This window comes from Echinops telfairi, unplaced genomic scaffold (genome assembly GCF_000313985.2).
Source record: "Echinops telfairi isolate 266 unplaced genomic scaffold, ASM31398v2 ScPeMD7_7468;HRSCAF=8506_0, whole genome shotgun sequence".
Lineage (NCBI taxonomy): Eukaryota > Metazoa > Chordata > Mammalia > Afrosoricida > Tenrecidae > Echinops > Echinops telfairi.
Window position 1 is genome coordinate 66,799,129 of NW_022111369.1, and position 27,219 is coordinate 66,826,347.

Sequence of the window (27,219 nt, forward strand, 5' to 3'; positions counted from 1 at the left end):
CTCACTTCCTCTTTTCCTTCCGGTAAAAGACTCTTGGTGGGAGTAGCAGAGATGATGGGGAGAAGAGTCACACTACATGACTGCCTGCCCTGCAGGTATATAGTGAGGAGTGGAATGGTTGGCTTATTGGGTAGTTCTATTTCTATTTTCTTGAGAAAGTGCCATATCATTTTCCATAGTGGTTGTAACATTTGACAGTCTCTAATCTCTCCACATCCTCACCAAGGTTTGTTTATTTTTAATTAGTGCTGTTTTCGCCAAGGGGAGATGGTATATCTCATGGTAGTTTTGATTTGCATGGCTCCAGTGGTTAATTGGATGTCCTCTTGGGTGGGGGTTCTATTCACACCATCACTCATTTTGTGATTGGCTATTCATCTTTTTGTTGTGTTGTTGTTTTCTTAAGATTTTAGAGATTACACCCCTATTGAATAAATCATATCTAAAGACTCCCTTCCCCAATCTGTAGGCTATTTACTTTTTCAATAAAGTCATTTGATGAGCTTACATTTTTTAATGAGATCCCATCTATCTACTTTGTCTTTTATTTATGCATTTGTTGCAATGCTTGTTAGTCGAATTTTACCCAAGTCTAGGTCCCATGGTTTTCTACCAGGAGTTTTGTGGTGTGGGGCTTTACATGTCAGCCTTTAATCCATTTTTAGTTAGTTTTTGTATGTGGAGGCGGGTATGGATCCTGCTTCATTTTTCTGCAAGTGGCTCTCCAGCTTTGCCAGCACCATTTATTAGAGATGGTTTCTGTCCCACTGAGTGGATGCTGGCCCCGTGTTGAACATCACTTGTCATAGATGGCGAGGTTAAATTCTGAGCCCCCAGTCTACGCTACTGTTGGATACGGCTATCACTGAACCAAATCAAGTCTTTCATTGTGATACCTCATAAGAGTTGAGACTTCCCAGGTGAGATCTAGGTGTGAGCAGACACTTTGGAAATTCTTCTCTCACCCCCAATTTTCCAATCCCCAATATAGTCAACTGGTGTGCAGTGAATGAATATGAGCCCTGTTGGCAAATAGGATAGTTTCTTATTTGGGTGTCTTGTTTTCCCTGTTGGTCTGTGAAGTAGGTAGAAACTTTGTCTTACTAATTTTTTGACCTTGTGCTTCCCTAAGGGAGCCCTGGGGGCTCATTACAAGTTGGCCAGTAAGGTCAGAAGTTCAAAACTACCAGCTGTTCCCCAAGAGCAAGATGAGGCTTGCTACTCCCATAAAGAGTTACAATCTTAAAAGCCCACAGGGGCAGTACTACCCTGTCTGACAAGGTCACTGAGAGTTGGAAATGACCTCCTGGCTGTGAGTCTGAGAGTGCCTTCATGGAGCTTAAATGTTTGCTGAACAGAAAAGCACACACACAAAAATGCAATTCTAGCACCGCATGCTCCCCTTATTCTTATTCTTTATTTGTAATAGAATTTCCTTCCTAGAATTAAATTGCAATATGCTGTCTTTTCACCCACTCTCCTGAAAACTTGTTATCCTCCCCAATATCAGATGATTGAAGAAGAAAATTATAAATTTTCTCTCTTGGGCATAATGTTGATATTTTAACTCATGGTGACTTATTTTCTCGTATAAAACAGAGTTGAGAAATCAATCAAGATCCTAGAAACTTAAGATTGCTTCAAGTGGTATCTGATCTGTCATCTTCAGGTGGGTGGGGGAGAGGTGGTGTGCTGGGCCAGTGCATAGACAAAGACCTTTTGTGTTTCCCTACTCCCACAGCTGTGTGACTGGCACCATTTTCCAGAGAGTAGGCTATGGATTCCCTCCCATGACTGGAAGGACTGGGAGGCCAGGGACTGCCTCTGTGTGTTCATTAGTACACTCCTGGGACTTAAAAAGAGCCTTGGTGACTTAGTGGTGAAGGAGACCCTCATTAACGAGAAACTGGGCTCAGTCAGAGAAAGCTGAACGAGGTATCTGCCTCCATAAAGACCCACAACCTTGGAAAGCCTATGAAGGTGTTCAGCTCGGCCCTGTGGGATCACGATGAGTTGTTATAAGCTCTGTAGCATTTGGTTCGGGCTTTGCTGGACTCCTGTTATCTAGTTTTACCCTGCTTCACAGGTGCTGGTGCCAGGTGCTATCTAGCGGGTTTTGACTCCTGGGCTGCTAATCTCAAGGTCAGCAATTGGAAACCACCAGCCAGCCGGTCCTTAGGAGAAAGAGGAGGCTTTCAGCTGTAAAGAATTACAGTCTCAGAAACCCACAGGGACAGTTCTACCTTTTCCTATAGGGTCACTGTGAGCTGGCATCAATTCATAGTTGATGAGTGAGCAGTAAGTTTGGTTTGGTTTGAGCCCATGTGACAGAGCAGAATTGCCCCCATTAGGGTTAGGCTAAATTTTTTATGAGAGCTGACCAGAAAATCTTTTTCCAACTGAGCTACTAGGTGGATTCAAACCTCTCAGTTTTTGGATTAGCAGTTGAGTGCTTAACCGTGGCGCCACCAAGTCTTCTTTTTTGAGTTGTATGTGTTGGGCATTCGATTGATTATGACTCATTGAGATCCTATAGGACAAAGAATTGTCCATATCAGTTCTTAGACTCCCTGGCAGTGCTGTTGGATAATCATTAGATTGCTAACTGCAAGGTCAGCAGATCAAAACCACCAGTCTCTCTTCAGAAGAAAGATGAGGCTTTCTAATCCTGTAAGAATTTAAAGTCTCAGAAACCCAAAGGGGACAGCTCTACTCTGTCATTTAGGGTTGTTAGGAGTTAGAATCGATTGGTGGCCGTGCGTTTTTGGTTTCACTCTTGATGTCTTTGAAGTAGAGTGTTGGGGAAGAAAGTACCATGAACTGCTAAGAGAACCAACACATCAGTCGTGGAAGAAGTACAGTCCGAATGTTCCTCAGGAACAAGGATTGGTGAGACTTGGTCTGATGTACTTTGGGCAGGTGGACCCAGTCCTTGGAGAAGGACACAGAAAATCAGGAAGACCCTCAAAGAGGTGACCTGACACATGGCTATCACCAGGAGCTCAAACATAGGAAGGATTGTGAGGATGGCACAGGACTGAGTCATATTTTGTTGTTGTTATTGTTGTTGTACATGGGATCCCTAACAGCACCTAACAACAAGAAGGATCTCTAGGACCAGACTTTCAGGTCTTTTTTTCCTAGGGAGCCATCGGTGGGTTCAAAATGTTAACTTTTTGATTAGCAGCCCAGTGCTTCACCAATGATTTACAGTAATTATTGTTAGCTGTCGCTGGTCAGTTCTGACTCAAAGCAATCCAATGAACAACACAGAACATTACCCGGTCCTGCACCATCCTCACACTTGTTCTGATGTTGAGCCCACTGGTGCAGTCACTGCATCAGTCCATCTTGTCAAAGGCCCTCCTTTTTCCCACGGCCCCTCCACTTTACCAAGTGTGATGCCCTTCTCCAGGGACTGGTCTCTCCTGATGGCATGTCCAAAATACGTGAGACTAAGTCTCACCATCCTTGCCTCTATGGAGCATCTGGCGCACTTCTTCCAAGTTAGAGTTGTTTGTTCTCTTGGCAGTCCATGGTACTTTCGAGATTCTTGCCACCTTCACAACTCAAATGCATTGGTTCTTCTTCAAGTTTTCTTAGTCAATGTCCGACTTTCACATGCATAGGAGGCAATGGAAAATACCATGCCTTGAGCCAGGCCCCCATTAGTTCTCAAAGTGACATCTTTGCGCTTCAACCCTTTAAAGAGGTCTTGTGCAGCAGAACTATCAATGCAATGTGTTCTTTAACCTGTTGACTGCTGCTTCCAATGATTGTGGATCCCAGCGAGATAAAATTCTTGACAACCTCAGTTTTTTCTCAGTTTATCGTGATGTTACCTATTGGTTCCGTTGTGAGGACGTTTGTTTTGTTTACAGCAGATCTCGATGACTCGTAATGAACTTGGTAACAACAGTGAGAGAGTTTGCTTTGCAGTTCCTCAAACTCACTGCCATCAACTTCCCTCCAACTCACAGGGACCCTCAAGGGAACGCTTTGCAATCCAAAACGTCAAGCTCGATCCTGTAGGTCTGATACCAACTCACAGCAACCCCCTTGTGGGTTTTATTTACAGGAGTAGAGCACCTGCCTTTCTCCCATGCTCTGCAAGACAGCGATAAATGTTTGTTGAACGGATACTCGTATGTAAGTAAATTTAACCCAAATCCAAACCCACTGCCATCGAGTTGGTTCTGTAAATCAGAATAGAAGCAGGTTGCCTAGTCTTTCTCCCTCGATGCAGCTGTTGGGTTTGAAGCAGCAGCCTTGTGGTTAGCAGCCCAGTGTCTAACCCCCAGTGCCACTGGGGCTTCTGAAATAAACTCAAAGGTAGGCAATTATATATGTTGGTCTCTTAATCATTAGTAGTGATAACCTGTAAGTGATTAATTTAGGCAAATGTAGGCCCTGTCATCACGAAACAAGAGATCATTCACCATCAAATGAAGTGAGGAGAATTATAAATGAGAATAGATATAAAGTGAGGAATCTGGGCAATTATAAAGTTTGGATACTTCAGAGGTGTCTGGAGGTATCTACATTATTCTGCTTTTTTTCCTCCCTGATGGACACCTCATTTATTTGCTATTCTGAAATGCTCTAGGAGTGAGTGGGCAGGTATTTTAGAAGGCCTAGGGAAAGCTCATCACCTGGAATCTCTTTTTAAGGTGAAAGTTCAAATCCTGGCTTCCCCTTTATTAGCTCTGCGAGTGCCGCCACTTAGGTTATTAAGAGAATAAACACAGCTAGCTATCTGCTTGAGCTACCTTATAAAGCTGTTGCTGTAAGCATGGAGTTGCTTTCAGTCTGGAAAAGACAACTCTACAGTTACTGTTACATTTTATTCAGGAGCGCCGCCATACGCAGGTGCGTGAAGTACCTTGCGTGCTAGGGGACTCGGCTTAAGAGTATCATTTTACTGTTCTTTTGAGCTTTGGCACGGGCTGCAGCAGTTAAGAGGAACGCAGCGAACGCCCGCCTTGTAACTGTCATGATTCAGAGGCAGAGAAACTGCTTGAAGGTGGGGGTGGGGGGAAGAGAGGCGCCCAGAGGGCTTTGCATAACAATTGGCGCAACTGGGTTTTAAAAACCCAGGTCGCAAGAGCAAACTTCACAAGGCGCCCCTCCCCACTCCAATGCCTTCTCTCCAGAAAAGTCTCCCGGCAGAGCGATGTTGGGTGGAGGCTATGCCGACCAATAGGAATCCACCTCTGTTCGCACCGGTAACAGCGCAGGTGGAGAAACTGAGCATAAAGAATTACCTAAACCCCCCTTTAGCCTTTTACTGCGATGCCAGGCGCCATGCTGGGGCACCCTCGACTAGGAGGAATGGAGAAGATTGTCGGGGCCCATTTACTAATCACTATCCCTCTGATCCGTCCACCCACCTCCCTCCAGAACGGGCCCGAAGGCCGATGGGGCCACCCTTTATTGTGTGCCTGGGGAACACCTGCCAGGTGGCGGACTCCGGTCCTAAAGGACGCGTGGTGGTACCCAGCTTCACCAAGCGCACAGCCGGGCCGGGCACTGCCTGCAGGGGAGGAGCGATGGGGAGATGAAGGGCTCCCGAGTGCAGACCTGGGCGCTAGATGCCAGTGCGCCCCGCCTCCCTGGGGTCGCATCCCCCAGGGATTAGCCCTTCGAAAGAGCCCCGGGCAGCGACGCCAGAAGGGAGCTGGAGCCAGGCGAGGGGGCGGGGCGGGCGGAGGGCGGCGAGGAGGGGCGTGGCCCGCGCGCAGAGGGAGGGCCCTGAGAGGAGGGGCTGCTCCGCGGCGCTCGGACTGGGGGCTCGGCTTTGCCGCGCTCGTTGCACTTGGGCGAAAGCAGGAACGTGGAACAGAGCTCGGATCCCAGCGAGGCCAGCGCGATGAGAGGCGCTCGCGGCGCCTGGGATTTTCTCAGCGTCCTGCTCCTTCTGTGCGGCGTCCAGACAGGTGGGAGAGCGCGGCGGCCGCCCCGGGCCGCGGCCCCCACCCCCCGGCGCAGCTTCTGTCCTCCCCAGGGGTTGAACACGCTGGGGTGTGTCCGGAGAGGTGGCTGCGGTCCCTTCAGGTCCCTGCGGGTTCCGACTGCGGGGAGATTCGAGGCGTCCCTGGGGACTCTCCTGCGCCCTGCTTCGCTCACCTGCTCGAGGAGCCAGCCCCTCGGCCGCTGGGGCTGGGGACAGCGAAGCTGGGAGGTCGCCCAGGAGGCCGGGCAGTCGGGGGCTGAGGGGGTGGCGAGGCCGCAGGCTCAGGGCAGCCCAGCTGCGGGCGAATTTGGGATTTCTTTTGTGCCGAGGGTACGCGGGTGATAGTGGCGGGCGGGTCACCCGGGCATTTGCACCGGGCGCGCTGCCTCCACCGTACGAGGCGCCGCTGCAGCTTCCTTTTGTTAAAAGTTGCGTGTGTGTGACCGCTGCCCCAGGGGGCCGGACGGCAGGTTCTTCGCAAAGTTTGAGAGCCGCCTGCGCCTGCTCTGCGCCTGCTGCTTTCCCACCCTGGGCGCTCTTTGTGCCCAGAGATGGGGACCGACGCTCGGCCGCCTCTGCTCGCGCCGCGAGTGGCGGAGACGCGTCGCAGGCGCGGCGCTTCCCGGCTCCCGGGTTAGGCTTTTTTGCAAAGGAGGCGCGCGCGGCGTGCAGCCGGGCCCCGGAGCCTGGAGGTGGCAGCCCCGGGGCAACTTAGGCTGGGCGTGTGGAAAGCAGTCACTAGGTTGCAGCGTTTTTGGCTTTTGTAAATCCAGTGCCTGGGGCTCGCTCCTTTCTGCCTAATCGGCGCCGAGCTTTCCTGCTACTCACGCCCATACGGCTGGAAGCTGCTCTCGCCTCTTGCTCCAGGGGGAGCCAGGGACAGCGCGTAGGGACCCTGCGGTCCCCGACCCCGGTGAACGCGCGCGGCCGAGTCAGTGTCGGAGCAGGCTGCCTAGAAGCTTCTTGTCTCGGTGCGTGTCTTGCAACCTGCGCTCTCAGCCCCCAGTTTCCTTCGAGAATATTGAGATTCGCAACCAGCTCTTCCACGTGATACTTCTCCTTCCCAGCGGCCTGAGTTCGGGGGCGGCAGGGGGGAGGTGGAATGCAACTTTCGGCAATTTTTCCACGGCTCCTAGAGCGGTTATGGAAATCCAGTTATACCCGCGCGGGAACTTGGGTTTGGAAGTGGAGAAGGATTTGTAGATGCGTGGACACCTTCGGCCAGACTTAGATCCTCGGTGTCGCTGGAACTAACGCGCGTGCGGGGCGGGGGTGGTGGTTTGGGTGGCAGGAGTGTCTCCTGCAAGCTCCTGAAGACCTGCTTTCCCCCAAGTCCTACAAATTTTCAATCCTTAAGGTGACCCTTTTAAGGTGCGCTATGGAAAGACAGCGAGTCTGAACTGGAATCGAAGGGCTGTTGAAAGGAAACATCGCAATGAACTATTGCGGGCTCTGTGGACTACGGGTCGTTCTGTCTCTGCAATCGCAGTCCCCCTCAAAAGGCACTGTGGAGGTTTTCCTGCCCGGCGTGGGAGGCCTACTGTCTGGACCCCAGCGAAGTAGGCGGGATCCTGAGCCCAGTGTCCGGATTCCTTGAGGGTTTGCTTGCCTGACTGGAATTATGACAGTTGTGTGGTGGTCATTATATCCCTGAGCCTTTTTTCCACCCCCCCAAGGGTGTGTCGGGGTGGGGTTCCCCCATGTTGCTCCAGGTAAGATATGTGAACTAGACTCCAGTTGGGTTTCAAGAAAGACCACATTGAATATTTCCCTTAAAAACAAAAAACCCCAAAATGAATCCAGTATTTTCTTCTTCCTCATACTTTGCCTCCTCCATTCAATAGGGGCCAAAAGAATTTTAAAGACTGTCTCCTGGGGAGGCAGCGTGGGGGAGTGACAAAGGCTTGAACCAGCAATCTGGTTGGTTTTCTCTGCCATTCATTGGCACCCTGCCCTTGGACAGGATGCTGAAATTCTGGGCATCCCAGATTCCTCTTCTAGTGCAGCGAGACATCTGAATCCGGAAGATATTTCTTTGGTTCCAAAATTATTCTCCACTTTCCTGGGGGTGGGAAGGGTGGGGATGGGTGGTGATGGCGTTTTGATCTGATACACACCTTTCCTTATAGCGATCCTAGGTAGTGTCTGAAGCTTTGTACATGCTTGAGACTCCTTGACTCCCTCCTTGACCCCTTCCCACCACCACCTGGTGTGACTGAACTTGTCTGCCCCTGGCTAAAGCAGGCCTATGCCTCCCAGCCCAGGCCTCAGTCTCAACATGTTGTCCTAGGGCTTCCCTCAGGGCTGGGAGAGGCACCTCCCTATCCTGTGTCCTCCAAGCCCCCCACCCCATCTGCAGGCAGGATGAACCGAGAAGAAATGGTGAATCATACCTTCCTCTTGTTTGCGCACATGTGAGACAAGTCATTCCCAGCAGCTGGGCATGCTGAGTTGTTAACCTGCTGGAAACAATAGGAAGGTTTTATCAAGAGATCCCTGATAACGTCTTCAACAGTGGTTACAGGTTGGGCTGCTCTCCACTAGGTCCACAGTTGAAAGCCTCGTCTTTTTCCCCAGGAGCGGCTGATAGTTTCCAACTCCTGTAACGAGTCCAGGGGTAGTTCTACTCTCCTATTGGGCCGCCATCAGTCACAATTGACTTGATGGCAGTGAGCTGGGTTTTGATATTCTTTCCTACCCATCCACTCCGTTTTGTTCTTCTTTCTCTTCTGAGTTTATAAACCAGACGAGGAGGCTCAGCAAGGTGATGGAAAAATTCTATTTTCTACAAACTTTTCTAAGCCTATATTCATGTGTGCCTTAAGTTTCCTATGTATAAAACGCACAGCCATCGAGTCGATTCTGACACAGCAATCCTAGGTAGTGTCCCAAGCTTTGCAAATGTTTGTGGGAGTGTGCAGTCTCATCGTGATCTGTGAATCTTTATGGGAACATTCAGTCTCATCTTGATCTGTGAATAAATGTTTTTGGGAGCTTTCAGTCTCATCTTGCTTTCTCGGAGTGCTTGATGGTTCTGAACCATAGACCTTTCCAGTTAGCAGCCCAGTGCTTACCCGCCACCGCCACCAGGGCTCCATTTGTATATATCACCTCGCTGCCATAGAGTGGATGCGGACTCATATCGACCTTATAGGACAAGGTAGAATTGCTCCAGGTGGTTTCAGTGACTGTAACCCTTGACGGGAGGGAGTAGACCGCCTCATCTTTGTGCCCTGGAGGGAGTGCTTTTCACTCCTCCCACCTCTTTACAGTTGGAGAAACTGCCTGTGGATGAGAAACCTGGCCCAAAGGCTCACTGTTCAAGCCTGAGGTCTTCCATTCAGTGAGGGTTGGCCTTCACTCAAAAATATTTATATGAATAGCAACTATATGTTGTAGGGACTAAAAAAAGGAGTGGAGAGACGTCGGACAGGGCAAGATATGACAAAATAATAATTTATAAATTATCGAGGGCTCATGAGGGATGGGTGAGTGGGGAGGGAGGGGATAAATGAGGACCTAATGCCGGGGGCTTAGGTGGAGAGGAAATGTTTTGAGAATGATGAAGGCAATGAATGTACAAATGCGCTTTACACAATTGATGTATGTATGGATTGTGATGAGTTGTATGAACCCCTAATAAAATGATTAAAAAAAAAAAAAGGAGTGGAGAACAGGTCTGCCAAGAACTTTCCCGGTTTGGGTGCAAAAAAAACTTGTCTTATTTTAGGATAGGAATCGTGGTGTCATAGTGGGCTACGAATTCTGCTCCTTTGGAGGGTTAGCAGTTTGAAACCACTGGCTGATCCTCGGTGTGGGGGTCGGGTGGGGCAGGGGAGGAGAGAGCTTTCCCACTCCTGTAAAGAGTTCCGGTCTCAGAAACCCACAGGGGAAGTTCAAGCCTGTCCCATAGGGTCAGTCACTTTGAGTCAGAATTGACTCGGTAGCACCGAGTTTGGATGTTGGAGTTCTCTGGCTCAGTGGTTTAAGCCCTTGAGTCAGCTCCCATCCAGCTGCCCCGTGGGAGGAAGAGTTGGGAGAACTGTCCCTGGAAGGGGCTGCCCCGCAGACCGACTCTGTTGTGTGAGCGGGCAGTGACGTGACACTGTGCGACCACTCTCAGTAGCATTCTCTGAGGGAGAATTGGTCACATTAGAGCTTTTGATCCTGGAAGCATTGCAAAAAAGGAACTTTTTGGCGGGATTTGCTGTTTGTTCCAGTTATGGGAATGAAGATAAGCTGTCTGTCTCTAAAGTGGTCATGTGCACATGTCTTACACACACACACACACACACACACACCCCTCCAAAACAAACAAAATGGGTCTTCACTGTACATACTGTGATCTGGGGAAAGAGAAAGCCCCCGTCATAGTTACTAGTCAGTCCGACCTTAGGCTATTGACACTCAAGCCCGATGAGTTGAGATGAGATACTGCGCTGGCTGCCGGCTGCCACTCACAGCCTTGCTTCTCCCCAAAGTGATTCTCCTGAGAAATGTGCCAACTCTTCCATGGGCTTCCCCTGCTGTAGCACAGGGACTGTACAGCTGCCGGCGTGGTGATGGGTTTTGCTGCTGCTGTTGACGGCTGCGCCAACTTACCCTTAGGATTTTGACTCATTTCCTCACAGCTCCTTCCAGTTGATTAAAGAGGGACACGAGGAAATGAGCCGAGGTGTCCTGAGCGGAATTCTCAGAGCGGGGCTGTCGTGTGGGGACCCGGTGGCCAAGACTGCAGCTGCCTTTTCCTCACGTAAGAACTGATGGCCTGGGAAGCGGAAAGAACTTCATTTTGCAGCTGTCCTGTGAGGGCCGGAGACAGTGGGAGGGATGCACATCAGCAGGATTCCTCAAGTAGCTGTAATAACTTGAGTAACTGTCTCCATGGCCACAAATTTAGTGTGAAAGGGCTTTCAAAGCATCCTGAACAGCAGATACCCCTTGGATTTGTCCTAGCATCAAAGCTTAGCCACCAGTAGCCCCATTCCAGTGGAGCCTCCGTGGCGCAAGCAGTTTGTGATCGGCTACCAATCTATAAGGATGGACAATCTGGATCCACTGGACAGTTCAGCTCCACGCAGCAGCACCTTCACAGAAAGGCCTAGAAATTGGCTTCGATAGGGAAGACAGCTGAGAAACCCCTATGGGACCCCTATAGGGTTCTGCTTTTTGACACGTGGTATTGCCAGGACTCGACTCCACCAAGCTGGGTTGGGTGCACAGGATGCTTTGAAAGCACTTTTGAGGAAGCCTAACTGGCTGTTGTGCTTTCTGACATTTTTTGGACCTGAGATAGTATTTAGTTTGACTTTCCCAACCCTGTTGGCAGCAACTCCTAACCCCGCTATAGGACAGTGCAACTGCCCCCTTGGGTTTCGGAGGCTGTAAGTCTTTATGGGAGCGAGCAGGCAGTCTTGTTTTTCTTCCCAGGAGCCGCTGGTGGCTTTGACCCACCCACTTGGTGGTTAGCCTAACTTCCAGTGCCATCAGAGATCCTTTTGTTTGACAGAAGACTTAATAAATAATCCCTGTGAATTGACAAGCGTGTGGTCCTGTTTGCTTGGCTCACATATTACTTAGAAACTATGGAGACAGTATTTAAAAATCTGGACAGTTTCTATCACGGGTGATCTTCTCTCAGAAGTACTGGCCCTTCTGTACGGGATATATCCTCTAGGCCCTACTGCTCCCTACTGCTAGCATTTGAGGTGGGGACCAGGAGGGTGCATCTCGCAGTGGAAGAACACAAGTTTAAGGAATTCAGACATCCCATTAGTCAGCTGGGTCCACAGCGAACAAGCCTGTAGCCTTGGAATAAGTTGGGTAATCGATCTGAGCTTCAGTTTCTCATCTGAGCATTGTTGATTGATAACTGTAACTTTGGGCAAATTATTTAGCCTCTCTGTGCTGCACTGGTGGTGCAGTGGTTATGCATTGGGGAGGTAATCACAAGGTCAGCAGTACGAAACCATCAGCAGCTCTGCTGGAGATAGACCTTTCTACACAAGGGTTTACAGTCGTGGGTAGTTCTGCTCCCTCCTATAGGGTTGCTGTGAGCTGTCATAGACGTGGTGACAGTGAGTGAGAGAGTGCTGCACAGAAGCCCTGGTGGTATAGTGGGTTAAGTGTTGCGCTGCTAACTGCAGATCAGTAGTTTGAAACCACCAGCCTTTCGGGGGGAGAACAGTGAGGCTTTCTGCTCTAGAAAAGAGTCTTAGTCTTGGAAAACCCACAGGGGCAGTTCTACCCTGTCCTATTAGGCCTGCTATTAGTTGGAATCGACTTGATAGGGGGAAGTTTTTTTAAAAGTTTCTTTGCTGTACAGTAGGAGACCTGATGGGTAGTGGGTTATGCGGTGTGCTATTAACCACAAGACTGGCAGTTCACACCCCCAGCAACCACCTCCTGGGGAGAAATAGGAGGCCATCCTCTCCAGTAAGAAAATTTGCAACTAATGGAATTCCTAGGGAGCCAGTTCTGTTCTATCCTATAGGGTTTCTATGGCTTGGAATTGACTCAATGGCAGTGGGGTGGCTGTGGCACAGTATGGAGCCCCTGACTGTTGACCACAAGGTTGTCGGTTCTAATCCACCAGCCACTCAGAGAGAAAGATGATGCTGTCTGCTCCCATAATGGAGCAATGAGTCAGACTCCACTCTGGGGGATTGAGTTTGTTTGGTTCGGAGTTTGTTGCTGCAAAGAGGTTAAATGCTTTTGCTTACTGAAAGGTTAGTGATTTGAACCCACCAGCCATTCCAGATGGCTTTCTGGCCTCGTAAAGATCCACAGTTTGGGAAACCCACAGCACCAGTCTGCCCTGCCCTACAGGGTCTCCCTGAGTGGGAATCAACTCGCTGGCAGCAAGTAAAGTGAGACTAATGCCTACCCAGCATGCAAGCCCTATGGGGTGCTTGCTATAGGCGCTTGGCACAAGGTCCACAGTGGAGGGACAGCTAATGAATGATCTCTTTGAATAGATAGTCTTTAACTCTCTCTTCCTATTCCTGGCACTTGCGTAGTAAGAAATCCTAACTTGACAGTTTTAAACGATGAGATCAAGTTCATTTTTGCATTGTGTTTTATATATAGCTTTTGATATGTTACAGATAGGCATCAGTGGTCTTAGAGATAGAACAGATCTTGGATTTTTTTTTTTCCCTCTATCCAGAGGCAGGGCTGAAAAAAAAAAAAACTTCAACAGAACACAGGTCTCAGGAGATTTCTTCTACGAAATCATTCATGCTTACTAATTTTTCCATTCATTTTAGGCTTTCAGCCCTCATGCTTACATTTGCTCATGACACGTATACTTTTGCTAGATTTGCTCAAGTGCCTCCTTTGCTGACAGCTAGAGTTCCAACATTCCTGTACAATTTAAAGTGTCAGCTCCATTGTCATTTCCAGAGCGCCGCGGCCTCCGCTAAGAGCTGGGGCTTTGGAGTGGAGTCTGAGCTTTTACCCCAGCCCCCTCTCCCCCCTCCTGTTACCGGTTAAGTGATCTTGGTGAAGCTTCCTTTCCTCGTCTGTACAATGGGGATGATAGCCCAGGTGGCTGTGAATTAAGGTCCTTGGTGCATACAACGTGCTTAGCACAGCACCCTCTGTGCCCAGGGAGGCTGCTTCCAAAGCCGTTTCACTTTGACTTCTTATGAAAAGTTTTGGAAACCCTTGAAAACCAGATGACTGCCTTTTTAAATGCAAAGAACATCTGGGTTGTATACGATTTACCTAGCATCTCCCTCCTACGTTTTCTCTGTGCATAGTATATGTGTGTGTTTTATTTACATGAATGTCTTATTTGCAAATAATAATAAAATTAGGAATGTAGGGTTTTTCCTCTCCTTTTCTGGGGTTGGTAGTGTAGTAAGATGAAGTTTTCTGAACTGACAATTCATTTCTAGTTTTAGAACATAGCTAATGGTAAGGTGTACTTCTCGCCGTGTCATTAACCTTATTCCTTTTGCTTGGGCAATGTTTTTCTAGCAAAGCTCACTGTCATCGAGTTCATTCAAGACAGAGTAGAACTGCCCTTGTGGGCGTCCGAGTCTGTGCATCTTTCTGGGAGTAGCAAGCCTCATCTTTCTCCCCTGGAGTGGCTCAATGAGTAAGTGTAAGTTACCTAGGGTCCATGAACCCTATTACTTTTTAAAGTTGCCTTGAAAAGTCCTTAAGAGCAAGGTGGAAGGCACAATTCTTTTACTCAGGAGCCCTGGTAGTGGGCTGTGCATTAAACTATTAACCTAAAGGTCAGCAATTCAAAACCACCAGCCACTTCAGGGGAGAAAGATGAAGCTGCCTGCTCCTGTGCAGATGTAAAGGCCTGGGAACCCAAAGGGACAGTTCTACTCTGTCCTTGAGGGTTGCTGTGAGCCAGAACTGACTCCATAGCGGTGAGTTGGCGCTCGGTCCTTTTGACCTTTCCTGGGGTGGGGGGTGGGGCAGTGCAGCGGCCAAGCCCAGTCTGCCCATTGCCCCGGGCTTGGCCTTTGGGGTGACCAGTAAATACCGATGTTTAATGTCTCTTCTGCCCTCCAGCGTTTTATTTGCACACCGTGCTATTGAAGGTAATACCTGCTCAGTTAACACGTTTGTTTCTGTTTAACAGAGTCCTATTGCCTTGCTTCCTGTGAGGACTACAGATAGAGGCTGGGGGTGAGGATGGGGCAACAGCACAGTACATTCAAAGTAGATTTTGATGTCAGAAATGGGAGAAGTGCTCTTTTTAGGTAAGATTTTATTGGAGGGGAGCTAAGCTCTTGGAGGGTTGATGAGTGAGATTGGTAATCAGTCAAGAAGTCCCTGTGGGAGATAGTAATGAGAATATTGGGGATTAATTTCTGCCAGAAACTTGAGGCTGTCTTCCACAAAAAATGTGTTGTCTACAGAACCGTCTATTAGGTTGCAATGAGTTGGTCAGAGGACAGTGGGTGGGAGTCTGTTCAGAGGAGCCCTGGTGATGTAATGGTTGCGCGATGGGCTTCTACTCGCAAGGTCGGCAGTTGGAAACTACCAGCTGCTCCTCGGAAGAAAGATGAGGCTTTCAACTCCTGTAAATAGTTACCGTCTTAGAATCCTACAGGGCCAGTTCCACCTAGTCCTAGAGGGTCACTATGAGGTGGAATCCCTTTGATGGCAGTGAGTTTTGGTTCTGTTTAACTGCAGCAACAATGAAGGGGTGAGGGCCTAGGTGTTGTCGTATGTGCCCTGGAAGGAAGGGAGAATTCTGACTTAGAGACATGGGGAAGTACAAGCGTACCTTGTTTTATGGTGCTCAGAAGTTACTGCTTAAAAAAATTATTATTATTTTTTTAAAAGTCAAGGTTTTTGGCAGCTCTGTCAGTCAGCTGCTTCTCCTTGGGAGAAAGATGCGGCTGTCTGCTGCTCCCATAACGAGAAACAACCTTGGAGTCTCTATAAGGTCAGAACTGAGAAAATGGCAGGATTTGGTTTTGGGTATCACATACTTACTAACCAAAAACCAAACTCACATCCACCAAGTCAGGAGGACAGGGTAGATCTGCCCCTGTGAGTTTCTGAGACTGGAACTCTTCACACTAGTAGACAGACCCCAGGAGCGGCTTTCTCCCCAGGAGCGGCTGGTGCTTTTAAACTGCTGACCTTGCAGTTAGTCCAAACCCAATGCCATCAAGCCATTCTGACGCATGAAGGACCAAGTTAGAACTGTAGGGTCACCATGAGCAGGGATGGATTTGATGGCAGTGGGCTGGGGCTTTGGGTTTCCCTGTGTCCGTTCCTGATGAGGGGAAGGGGGAAGGGGCTTAAGGGCTATGGAGGTGTAAGGAACTGGGAGGAATAATGATAGCATGGAATTCACAGAGAGAAAGTTAAGTGGCGGAAGCCCATTCGAGGGAGGGAAGATGGTTTTGGGCTTATTGACTATTTACAGGCTACAGTTACTTGAAATTAAGTTTCAGAGAAATGATGGCAGATGTTAATGACATTTCAAGGGGCCAATCTATTCAAGCCATCAAATGAAATCTCGGAGGTCATGGAACCTGCTCTGATAGGATGGTAGGACGGTCCGATTCTGAGGAACTCGGGGCTTACTTACCCTTGTTTCCCGTCATTGAATGAAAAATAAAGTTTGATCTGTGAAAAGACATTTTAGCACAAAGACGACCAAGCACGAGGACCTTTTGAAGGCATGTTTAGTTTTTTTGGAAAATAAAATGGATACTTTGGGCGTAGAAGGCATGGGGTTGATTAAAACGTTGGGAAATAAGCCCTTTGAAGGCAACCCAAAGAAATTGGTTTATTAAGCCTGGGGCAAGATAAGATGAAGGAAGGTTTTCATGAATGATAGTCTTCAAATATTTGTAATGTGTGAGTGAAAAATGAAACAAAATGAGAATACTTTAAATTGTCCCTTGAAGGAAATTGAATTTTTTGTTTTGTTTTTAAAAGGAAAAATTCTTTGACTAGAAGGTGTGGAAAGGATTTTTTTTTTTTTTTTTTGCATTGCCAGACCTCTTTGCTGGAGGTCTGAGGGAAGACAGCTAATCATCATTTTGAAATGTTTAGGTCCTGACCCACTCGATTGGTTTGCTGTCCCTTTAAAAACCTGTCTTGAAATTTTTTCTAAGGAATTGAGTCAGGGGATGGAAAGTTAGCCGCCTTCTCCTCTTCCTTGCCTGCCTTGGCTCCTGGGGAGAGTGGTTCTCATAAATGTCCGGAGATTCTAACATGATCCTCTACTGTGTTCACACCTTTTGGCTAGAGTGAAAACAATCAATAAAGAAACGACAGCCTAGAAATGGGTTATCGATCTGTGTGGGGTAAGGGTGGGGGTGTAGGGGTGGGAGTTAGGGTAGATCTAGCCACAGAACTAAGTGTGCCATGTGAGTGCATAAGTCGAGTGTCAAAATAAGAAAGAACAAGCAGATTCGAGGTCCAGAGGAAAATAAATCTATCATTGATTGATTAGCCCTCATCTCTGTGATCTGCGATCACCCAATTGATGGATGATTTTGAGGTGCAGCCACCTTGCCTCTAGGCTAAAAGATCTGTGAGGAAGAAGGACCGGCCACCGCCGTCCTGCACCTTGGATAGCTCAGGAATAGGTTGTTCACCCGGTGGCTTGCCCACCACCCTTCTACCCTCCCCACCTCTCCTTTCCCTGGGGCCATTCCATCCTGGTGGCTCAGCGGGACCCATCAGAGCACTGGTTCCGTGCAGGACGCAATGGCAGATCAAATGGCAATGCCACCGTGCAGTAAGTCATGGCAGCTTACCTGTCATGTGTGATGATGTCCGGAGATGTGGTCTCTGCCCTTAAGGAGCCAAGGCTCAGTGGGGAAGGTAAGACACATTCGTGAAATGTAATTAAGACTTAAAAGACAGTCTTAGTCCAGGAGCTTAGACACACACTCCTTACCATTGGGTTGGAAAGGCACCCTGGGGGCTTTGTGGGTTAAGTTAACCAAAGGGGTCACCCGCCAGCTACACAGGACAAAGAAGTGAAGGTCTACAGCTGTGGCCACCCTATTGAGCAATCCTATAGGGCTGCTGAGAGTAGAAAGGCCTCCCCGCACTCCCCACCCCCATCCCCAGCAGTGGGAGTCCATTCCTACCCATAGCAACCTCATGCACTACCCATCAGTCCTTCACTATCCTCACAGTGGGCTCTTCTGCTGAGCCCATGGTTGCAACCCCCGAGTCAGCCCCCCTCATTGAGGGCCTTCCTCTTTTTTGCTGCCCCTCTACTTGACCAAGTAGGTTGGTTCTGGTTCTAGTGATTGCAGGAAGGAGCCCTCGTGGCATTATGGGTTACATGTTGAGCTGCAGAATCACGAGGTCAGCAGCTCGAATCCTCTGGCGCCTCTTCAGGAGAAAGATGAGGTTTTCTCCTGTAAAAAGATCTGCAGTTGTGTAAACCCAAAGGGACAGTTTGACTTTGCCTTAGAGCAGCGGTCCTCAACCTGTGGGTCGCCACCTTGCCTGATGCATAACACTAGCAAAATTACAGTGATGAAGTAGCAACGAAAAGACTGTTATGGTTGGGGGTCACCACAACATGAGGAGCTCTATGAAAGGGTCGCGGCATTAGGAAGGTTGAGAAGCACTGGCTTAGAGGCTCACTGTGGATGGGCATGGAGTCGGCAGCCATGCATGTGTCTTGGTTTTGGTTCCCAGGATGCTGTGGGGCAGGCAATGAACTGCTAGGCTAGCTGGAGGGCCGGTGGGTGGTGCAGACCCACCAGCCATGCCACAGGCTGTTTGCCAGGACGTTCATCACAGGGATCTGCCAGGGGTTTCCAACCACTAATCTGTAGCTACAGCACTCTTTGAAGCAACTTAAACCGAAGACCAAATAAAATACACAAACCTCACTGCCCTTGAGGAGATGCTGACTCATCAGGACCCCTGTGGGGCATACTAGAACTTCCCCTTTGGGCTCCAAAGCTGGACATCTTTATTGGAGCAGAAAGCCTCATCCTTCTCGCGGGTTTAAACTGCTGAGCTTGCAGTTGGCAGCTCTATGTCTAAGTGCCTTCCCAGGATTCCTGCTGAAAGGAAAGATACCCTAAATACCACCTAGTCATCCCTACCCCCACCCCCCCCTACCCCACCCCACCCCACCTGGGACCACCAAAGCTCCTTTTCAGTTCTTTTGTGAAGTCTAAATCTCTAACTGAACATGGGCTTGCCCCAGGTGATGCAGGTTGTTTCTATGGGGCGACAAAACTTCTTCCACACAATGCCTCAGCTCCCTGTTATTGAAATATAATAGTCTTTGTAGCCCTCTACAAAGGAACTACTTGACAGGGTTGGAACAAAGTGTAAGGAATTATCTCAGAGAATCTTGGAAGTTATTTGGTGTCTCAGGGTTTTTTTTCTTTTCCTTAATTGGAATAAAGTGTTTCTAGAAAGGGATCCAGTATCAATATTAGCTTCTGCGAAAGACCCGTTGTCATCGGAAAATCACACATGGGACCACAACATTAGAATAAGCAGTTGGAAGTGGTTAATTGAGATGCCTAAATATTTTTCTATTTATTTTTATGTAATCTCGGTATTTGCTACCAGGGAGTGTAGATACATTCCTAGTTCAATCAAAGCACATCACTTTGGTAAGAAAAGATTCCCTTCTCTCTGCTTCTAAAAATAGACCAACATATGTAGGAGGGCTTATGAGGGTGTTTTTTCCTTTTTAAAAGTAGATTGGAATGTGTAACCTAATTTACACGCCAGCATTTTCCGGGGATGTTTATTGAAAACGATTACCGTAGTTTCAGAACCACTGCCTCAAGAGTGAGACTGGCGAGTGGGGTGGAGGCCAGCAGGTGAGAGGCGTCCACAGCAGGGGGTGGGGGGTGGGAGCAGGCTTCTCTCCAAGGGGCACATTTGGCATAAGTAGACCAGACCATGAACTAGGGCTTTCGATTACAGCTTCATTCCATTGGTCCCCTGTGGTTATTTTCCCAAGGAACCTGGCAGAGTGGTTACACATTGGACTGCTCAGTGCAAGGGCAGCAGTTCAAAACCACAAACTGCTCCTTGAGAGAACAATGAGGCTTTCTACTCTCATCAAGAGTTACAGCCTTGGAAAAGCACAGGGGCAGCTCTACTCTGTCCCTGACCCTATGGGGTCGCTCTGAGTCGGAATCAACTCAACAGTGAGTTTGGTCTTGGAGAGTATGAATATTCTTTAAACTGACTGTAGTAGTTCCCCAGGGCTGTTATAAGCACGCCCCACAATCTGGGTGGCTTAAAATACCAGCATAGCTGTCTCACAGTTGTGGATGCCACACAAACTGGGAGTCATAATTCAGGTGGTCGGCTGGCCCAGGCCTTCTCTGAAGACCCTAAGCGGGGAATATCCTGACTTGCCTCTTGTGAGCCTTCTGGTGGTTCCTGGCAATTCATAATAATCTACAAAGACTCTATTTCCAAGCAAGGTCATATGCACAGGTACTAGGGATTAAGAGTGAAATAGACCTTTCAAAAAACCAACCAACTAACCAACCAGATACACCCCTCAGGACCAATAATAAGACTAACCATACCAGGAGGGTGGAGGGAAGGTGCGGGGAGAAAGGGGGAACCGATCGCAATGATCGACATATAACCCCTTTCCACGGGGACGAGTAACAGACGTGGGTGAAGGGAGACAGCAACAGTGGTCAGTGTAAGACATGAAAAGAAAAGTTTATGAATGATCAAGGGTTCATGAGTGGGGGAGGGGGGAAATGAGCTGAGACCAAGGCCTCAAGTAGATTTAAAGTCTAGGAAACCTAAAGGGGCGGTGCTGCTCTGGCTTACAGCGTCACTATGAGTTGGCCAGTAAATAGCATCATGGGACATGGAGAAAAGACTGACGTTGTCAGGGGTTTCCTCTTGCTTGGATCCACGGTCAATGCTCATGGAAGCAGCAGTCAAGAACCCAAACGACACACTGCATTGGGTAAATCTGCTGTACAAGACCTCTTTTAAAGTGTTGGAAGGCCAGGCTATTACAACCCAAGCCTTGGTATTTTCAATGGCCTCCTGTGCATGGGAAAGTTGGACATTGAATAAGGAAAACTGAAGAAGCATCAGTGCACTTGAACTATATGTGTTGGTGTTGGTGAAGAATAGCGGAAGTATCGTAGACTGCCAAAAGAACAAACAAATCTGTCCTGGAAGAAGTGCAGCCAGACTGCTCCTTAGAGGTCAGGATAACAAGACTTCCTCTCAAGTACTTTGGGCGTGCTGTCAGGAGAGACCAGTCCCTGGAGAAGGACATGCTGGTAAAGTAGAGGGGCAACGAACACGTGGAAGGCCGTCAACAAGGTAGTTTCACACAGTGGGTGCCACGATAGGCTTGAACATAAGAACAGTTGTGAGGCTGGTACATGACTGGACAGTGTCTCCTTCTGTGAGCAGAGAGCTGCTATGAGTGAACCCATTTGATTGCACCCCAAAACAATCAGGCAAGTGGTTTACTGTAGACCATGAGTGGCATGCAGGAGTCAACTTAAATGCAATTGGATGCAACATGGATGTTACACCAATGGCATTTTGCATCTTCCCAAAGTACCTTTAAAACACCTTTAGTCATCCCATGCTTCATGTTAACGCCCTAGTTGGTGTAGTGGGTCTGCGTGTGAAACCAGCAGAGAGGTGACATTTAGCTGACGTCGTCTGACATTTTGTATTTTACCTGTAAGGTGGTCTGACAGAGGCCCGTGCAGGCTTAGAGGCTAAAGTTTCAAATCTAGAACTCCCCAAATGAAAGAGGACACTGGAATCGCTCAGGACTGAGCATTTCCTTATCACCAAGTCTTGGGCCTTCCTGCTTCGGACTCCCATGAAGTAAGTGCTCGGAGGAGAAGCTTGTCATGGCACAACAAGTGGTGTCCTCTTGAGCTGTAGGCAAGGACTTGAATGTCCTCAGCGACAGCCCGAGCTGAAGTTATACAGGAAGAATCTTTAGTGAACATGAAGATAAAACAATCGGTGTTCTGTTTGCCTGTGTCGGGGTATGACGGAAAGTAATTTTGAAGTCGTTTGCTTTAATGTACCAGCTAGATGGCTAGTGAATGGAGCGTACCCAGGGGCAATTCAGAAGAAATGCCTGGTGATCCCCTGAAAAATGAAAAACAACTCTAATTCCCTGCCATTGAGTTGACTCATAGTGACCCTTAAGGACAACGTAAAACCGCCCCTGTGCCTTTCCAAATGGCAACTCTTGATGGGAGGAGAAAGCCTCGCTTTTCTCCCTCGGAGTGACTGGTTGTTTCGAACTGCTGACCTTGCAGTTAGCAGTCAATCCTATAAAACAAGGTTCTGCTCTGGCACACAGATTTAATGTGAATTAGCACCTGGTTAGTGTTTCAGGTTCCAGAGAATTGTTTTTTTCCAGTATAAACATTAACACTGAAAGTTTTGGGTGAGAATTTCAGGGTTGAAATTTAAATTGAACCTGGTTTTGAAATGTACTATCATTTGACCCAGGAAAGGTATAAATGCAAACAAAAGTTTGCAGGGGGCTGTGAATTCTTAGCCTCCCCGCTTGTCTGGTCTGAAAACCCAATCAGCTGCCATTTTAGTTTGAGATGGGAGAATCGAGCTGCACGTTGACTTTGGAAATAATCTTTTTATGATGGGAGCTTTTCAAACAGACAATCATGCGATGAACTCATGTACTCCTGGCCTACTTTTCAGCCATTACAAACACAGTCCATCTGCTGGCTCTCCCGTCGATTTTTGAGGCAAACCACAAGCACCGTCACAGCCTTTCACACATCCCTATTTTAGGGGGTGGCTCTTCTACACGGCGGGAGGCACCCAGGCCACACCCTTCTGAATCAGTATCATTTCATCAAACCTTGGCTATCCAGTCAGCATTTACATTTCCCCCAGTAAAAAGCAGTACGGGAATTTGCTCACCTCTATGCGCGTCTGATGGAATCCCAGTAAAATCCACACCTTCTCACTGGTGGATAGGTTATTTATTATCTATAGGTTCTTTCTCCTAGTCTTTGTCCTGCATTCCTGCAAATTGGTGGATGTAGAGGCAGGATTGTGTTCAGGCTTGCATGTGTGTAAACTAGACTACTTCATAAATACTGTAGTGCATTCTTCATCATTGTACTTTCTTTGTTACACCTTTCGGTTTATTTGGAAAGATTGGTATTTCGTTCTCACATTTACCTTTTTATTTATTTGTAATCATTTTATTAGGGGTTCATACAACTCCTATCACAATCCATACATACATCAATTGTGTAAGGCACATTGTACATTCATTGCCCTCGTCATTCTCAAAACATTTGCTCTCCACCTAAGCCCCTGGCATCAGCTCCTCATTTTTTCCCCTCCCTCCCCGCTCCCCCCTCCCCCATGAAGCCTTGATAATTTATAAATTATTATTTTGTCATGTCTTCCCCTGTCCGACATCTCCCTTCACCCACTTTTCTGTTGTCCGTCCCCCAGGGAGGAGGTCACATGCAGATCCTTGTAATCAGTTACATTTACCTTTTTATTATGGCCTTCATAATAATATCCTTGGGTGTAGTAATATCAGCCTCTGTTAGGGGCTATTTTCTCTTTGTTTCTACTGTGAACAACATTTAAATTAGCTAGTAGCCCACCCTTCCCTTTTTCTTGACTTCCCCTATCATGGGAGTTGAAGTCATCAGCAACCAGGTAGCAATCAGCAAACGTATTCTAGTTTTCATGTATTGCGATCCCCCTGCCCCTCCATTTTTCTGATGACTATACTAGAACTCATAGTAATGTTGTAGGGCAGGGTAGAACTGCCCTTGTGGGTTTCCCAGACTGTAACTTTTGATGGGAATAGAAAGTCTGGTCTTTCTCCTGAGGAGCAGCTGGTGGTTTCAAACTGCTGACCTCGGTGTTAAGCATTCCAACATGCAATTCACTATGAGTTGGAATTGACCCAATGGCAAAGAGCTGTTTAATTTTTTTTTGAGCTGTTTAATTTAAAATTACAATTTTGCCCTTTGTCCTTGTTTAGTATATATGTATATATATATCCTATCCTTATATTCTGTCTTTCCTGATCTTAGTTTTCTGAAGCTTATTCTAATAGCTACCCCAGGAAGCTTCTCAGAAAGTATTTCCTGAACTATATGTTCACAATTGTTTGTGACCTTTACATTTGAAGGTTAGATTGGCTGATATAACATCTTTGGCCCGTTTTTTTTCCCTTGACTTGAGTATCTTTATTATTTGATTGTATTGCCTTTTAACATAAAGTGTTGTCAAAGTCTGAAGACAGTCTGATTTTCTTGGCTTCACATTTTATTTGGTCTCTCCCCAGAGACCCAAAGGAATATTCTTTCCACTTTTTTCTTTGAAGTCCAAGAGATGGATTGCTTTGGGATGATTTCTCCAGAGACACTGTGCTGTTTATTTATAATTTCAGGAGTTTTTAGTAATGTTTTCTTGAAGGTTGTTTTTTCAACTTTGTTCTACTCTTCTTCCTTAGCTGAAGGAATTCCTATGAGGTGAGGTGCCTCACTCCCTCCTGTGTCTATCACTCTGTCTTACACTTTACATCCTTTCACAGCACATTGGAGTTTCCCTTCTTTTGAAGGCATTACTCATTTTTATTTACACCTGCCTGTGTTCTTTCTAACTGCCCTTTGTTTCTGAAATGATGCTTCTCATTTATTTCTGCTTCTTTTCATAGTTCTTTCACCTGCATTTTCCAAGTCTTCCTTTTCGGCAATCAATTCTGAGGCTTAAACATTCTGATGCATCTTTTCTTTGATAACTTCTCTCACTTACTTAATTTCAGCTCATTTTGAAATAGTAGGTATTAGTTTTCATTTGCTTTGTCTCTCTGGAGTGATCTTATTGTCTATATTAGGATGATATTCTAGTTCTTGTTTCTTTTTCTTTTTGCAATAACCCTTGGAATGCAGCCATGCGATATTTTCTGTTGTTCACTGTGAATTCTCCCAAACTGATGGAATAGCCAGGATCACCTTTGTTGCCTCACAGCCTGAGGGTGGCCTTGTGTTGTTTTTATTAACTAGTTAAAATAATATATATGGATTTTCTTTTCCTTTTTCCTAAGGTCTTGCTTTAAAAAAATTTTTCCCCCCATGCTCAACATTCCTCCTTTCTAGACCTTGTCTTTGTCTCCACTGACCTTATTTTACTCATTTTTTGATTCTATCCTCAGCTCCTCCTCCTCTCCCACCTTCCACCATCCCAGCTTATAGTAGACACACGTGGCTCACAACCCCTTTGGCCGTACCCCTTTGACACTGGAGCCTGCACAAAGCCCTCTCCCAGTTTCTGTGCCTGTCCTCAATATCCCCTGAGTTTTCCAGAAAGGACCTGTGGGCAATTCATGTAGTTGTTCGTGCTTTGTCCCCGCTTTCTTGGATCTAGGGGTCATGGGGGCACCTTGTCACCTAGCTTTATTGTAAGCTGCTTCTGCTCTTTTGTGTCTTTTTATGCTTGGAGAGAGCTGTGTTGGGGAGTCTCAATAATTATGCTGTCCCTGCCATCTTCCCAAAATCTTTAGTTATTTTAAAATTTTGGTTAAAAATATATGGAAAGCATTGGCCAATTTGACTGTTGTGAAGTATACCATCCGGTGACAGTCATTACATCCACCACATGTGCAACCACCTCCGCTGTGTATTTTCAAGTGCTTCCATCCCTCTAAACAGAAACTCCGTGCCCTTTAAGTCATAGCTACCCTGTTACCACCTTGACTTTTTAAACTTCTTAACCTCTGGGTCTTCCACATCTGGAGTAGCTAAAGTCTTGAACTATGAAGTCATTGATCATTTCTCACTCGGACTCACTGCCGTGAGTCAATGCTGACTCACAGCGACCCTATAGGACAAGGTAGAACTGCCCCGGTGGGTTTCCAAGACTGCAACTCTGTACAGGAGTAAGCAAGCCCCCTCCAAATGAAGTTTTCTGAAACATGGTTAGTGGTTGATGGTTTTTTGAAACATGGTTAGTGGTTGATGAGTGTGGAACCAGTCAATTGATGGCCCTGTCATCCGTCATTAGCTTTCTGAGTTGTGGTTCATGACAGAACAGCAGTGGCTGAACTCAGCTCAGCACCAGGAAGCTCATTTCTTGAGCTATGATTTCTAAGGTATATTTCTAGAAAGGGCACCCTTGGGACATTATTTGTTTGGGATAGTGTTCCTTGGGTTCTGGGGGAGAAAATTCTGTTTTATAGTGTTAAAGGCATGAAACCACATGTATACTTTTAATACCATCTAATAAAGATAACATCATTACTTAATTAGGTGCATTTTTCTCGCTCAGATCCCCCCCACCCCAGGGAAAGATTTGCATCTCTCTAATTATAGTCATTTAATGAAAATACTGCCAGGGCTTGACATAATATTAATTTAGATTTCCAAAAATACAAAATTTCCTTCCTCCAACTGGCCATTGATTTAAATTACATACTACAAGGTTACAATTTTAGAATTGGCCTCCTCTGGGCGCCCCCCAACCTCTCCTCTCCTTCTTTTGGGGATGGCCTTTATTCTAAAGCCATATAAGGAAGGGTAAAACTTTCTCAATGGATATATTGGAACCTTTTTTACTTTTTCCTTTTGATTCTGGGGGGCGGAACAAAATCACTTTCCGATATTTCCTGTTTCCTGCAAAGAGATTGGGGAAGGGATCATTTCAAACCCAGGGTCATCATTAAGAATTTTATGCAAGCGGGAAGCAGGCTTAATGTATTGTTCTAAAGTGAATGTCACCCGAGAAAAGTGAACAACTCATTAAGCAAATTGACCAGCAAGCGTTGAATGTTGAATGAAATTTGAATAAACTCATTTTGTCCATTAGCGTGTGCTTTTAAACCAATGTTTTGGTCTAATTATTTTCTATTTTGTGTATTCAAATGTAGAATGGATGCAGAATTAATTGTTGCAGCAATTATCTGATTAGCAATTTAGAACATGGGGGAATGGTATCCGAAGTCCACGCACCAAGCGCCATCGGGGATTTGAGAAGGCTGCGTGGGAGAGCACTTCGGCGAGGCGGAGCGGCTCTGGGCGGGGTGACGAAGCTCATCTGCCCCAGCCGAGCCCGGCGCTGGCGCCTTGACCGCATCAGGCTTGGGCTCCAGACTGGGCTCGGGCTTTTACATGCAGTGCACCAGATTGAGCTGTGACGTGTCGCAGAAGTTGTCTTTGCCACCCAGTGTCACCGTTCTGGAGTCCTGTAGCCGAGACTGGTGAAGGCTGCCACATTCCCCACTTGTGAAGCTTAGGGACTCGTGAAATCTGTACCCGACCGCCTGCCAAAGCTTGTGGGGGGACCCAGTGCTAGGCTGACTTCTAGGTGTAAAAGCCAAGCAGATTTGCTCACTCAAAGAAATCTGTTTGGGCAGGTTTGCTTTAAGTTCCCAGATCCTGGCAGCATCTGGATGCCCCAAGGCCCTGGGTTTCTTCCATTGGGGGCAGGAGAGAGGCCGCTCGATTTCTGGTTCTGGGTTCAGAGGTCTGTGGGTGGCACAACAGGTAAAGTGCTGGCCTGCCAATTGAAAGGTTGGTTAAGAACCACCCAGGGGCGCCCTGGGAAGAAAGGCCTGACTGTCTCCGTCTGAAAAGTCCCGGCTTTGCGAACCCTATGGAGCACAGTTTTATTTACTCTGTGGCACCTGGCCACCCCCACCATGGGTCTGAGTGGACTCCAGGGCCACCGGTTCGGTTTGGGTTTGGGCCCTGGATCAGTTGCAAGGAACACCGCTGTAAATGCAAACCCTTCAGCCCTTACTACTACAGACCAATTGGGTCTGAAAC

The 27,219-nt window shown here is 47.3% G+C and overlaps 1 protein-coding gene across 1 annotated transcript in view; it reads left to right on the plus strand.

The window, feature by feature from the left end:
- Nucleotides 1-5,835: 5,835 nt before the first annotated feature.
- The window catches only part of KIT (KIT proto-oncogene, receptor tyrosine kinase), a 98,242-nt gene continuing 76,858 nt past the window's right edge, over nt 5,836-27,219 (plus strand). Inside the window, exon 1 of the mRNA XM_045284060.1 lies at nt 5,836-5,936. Within this exon, the coding sequence (XP_045139995.1) occupies nt 5,870-5,936 (67 nt within the window). The 5' untranslated portion in view covers nt 5,836-5,869. The remainder of the gene's footprint in view (nt 5,937-27,219) is intronic.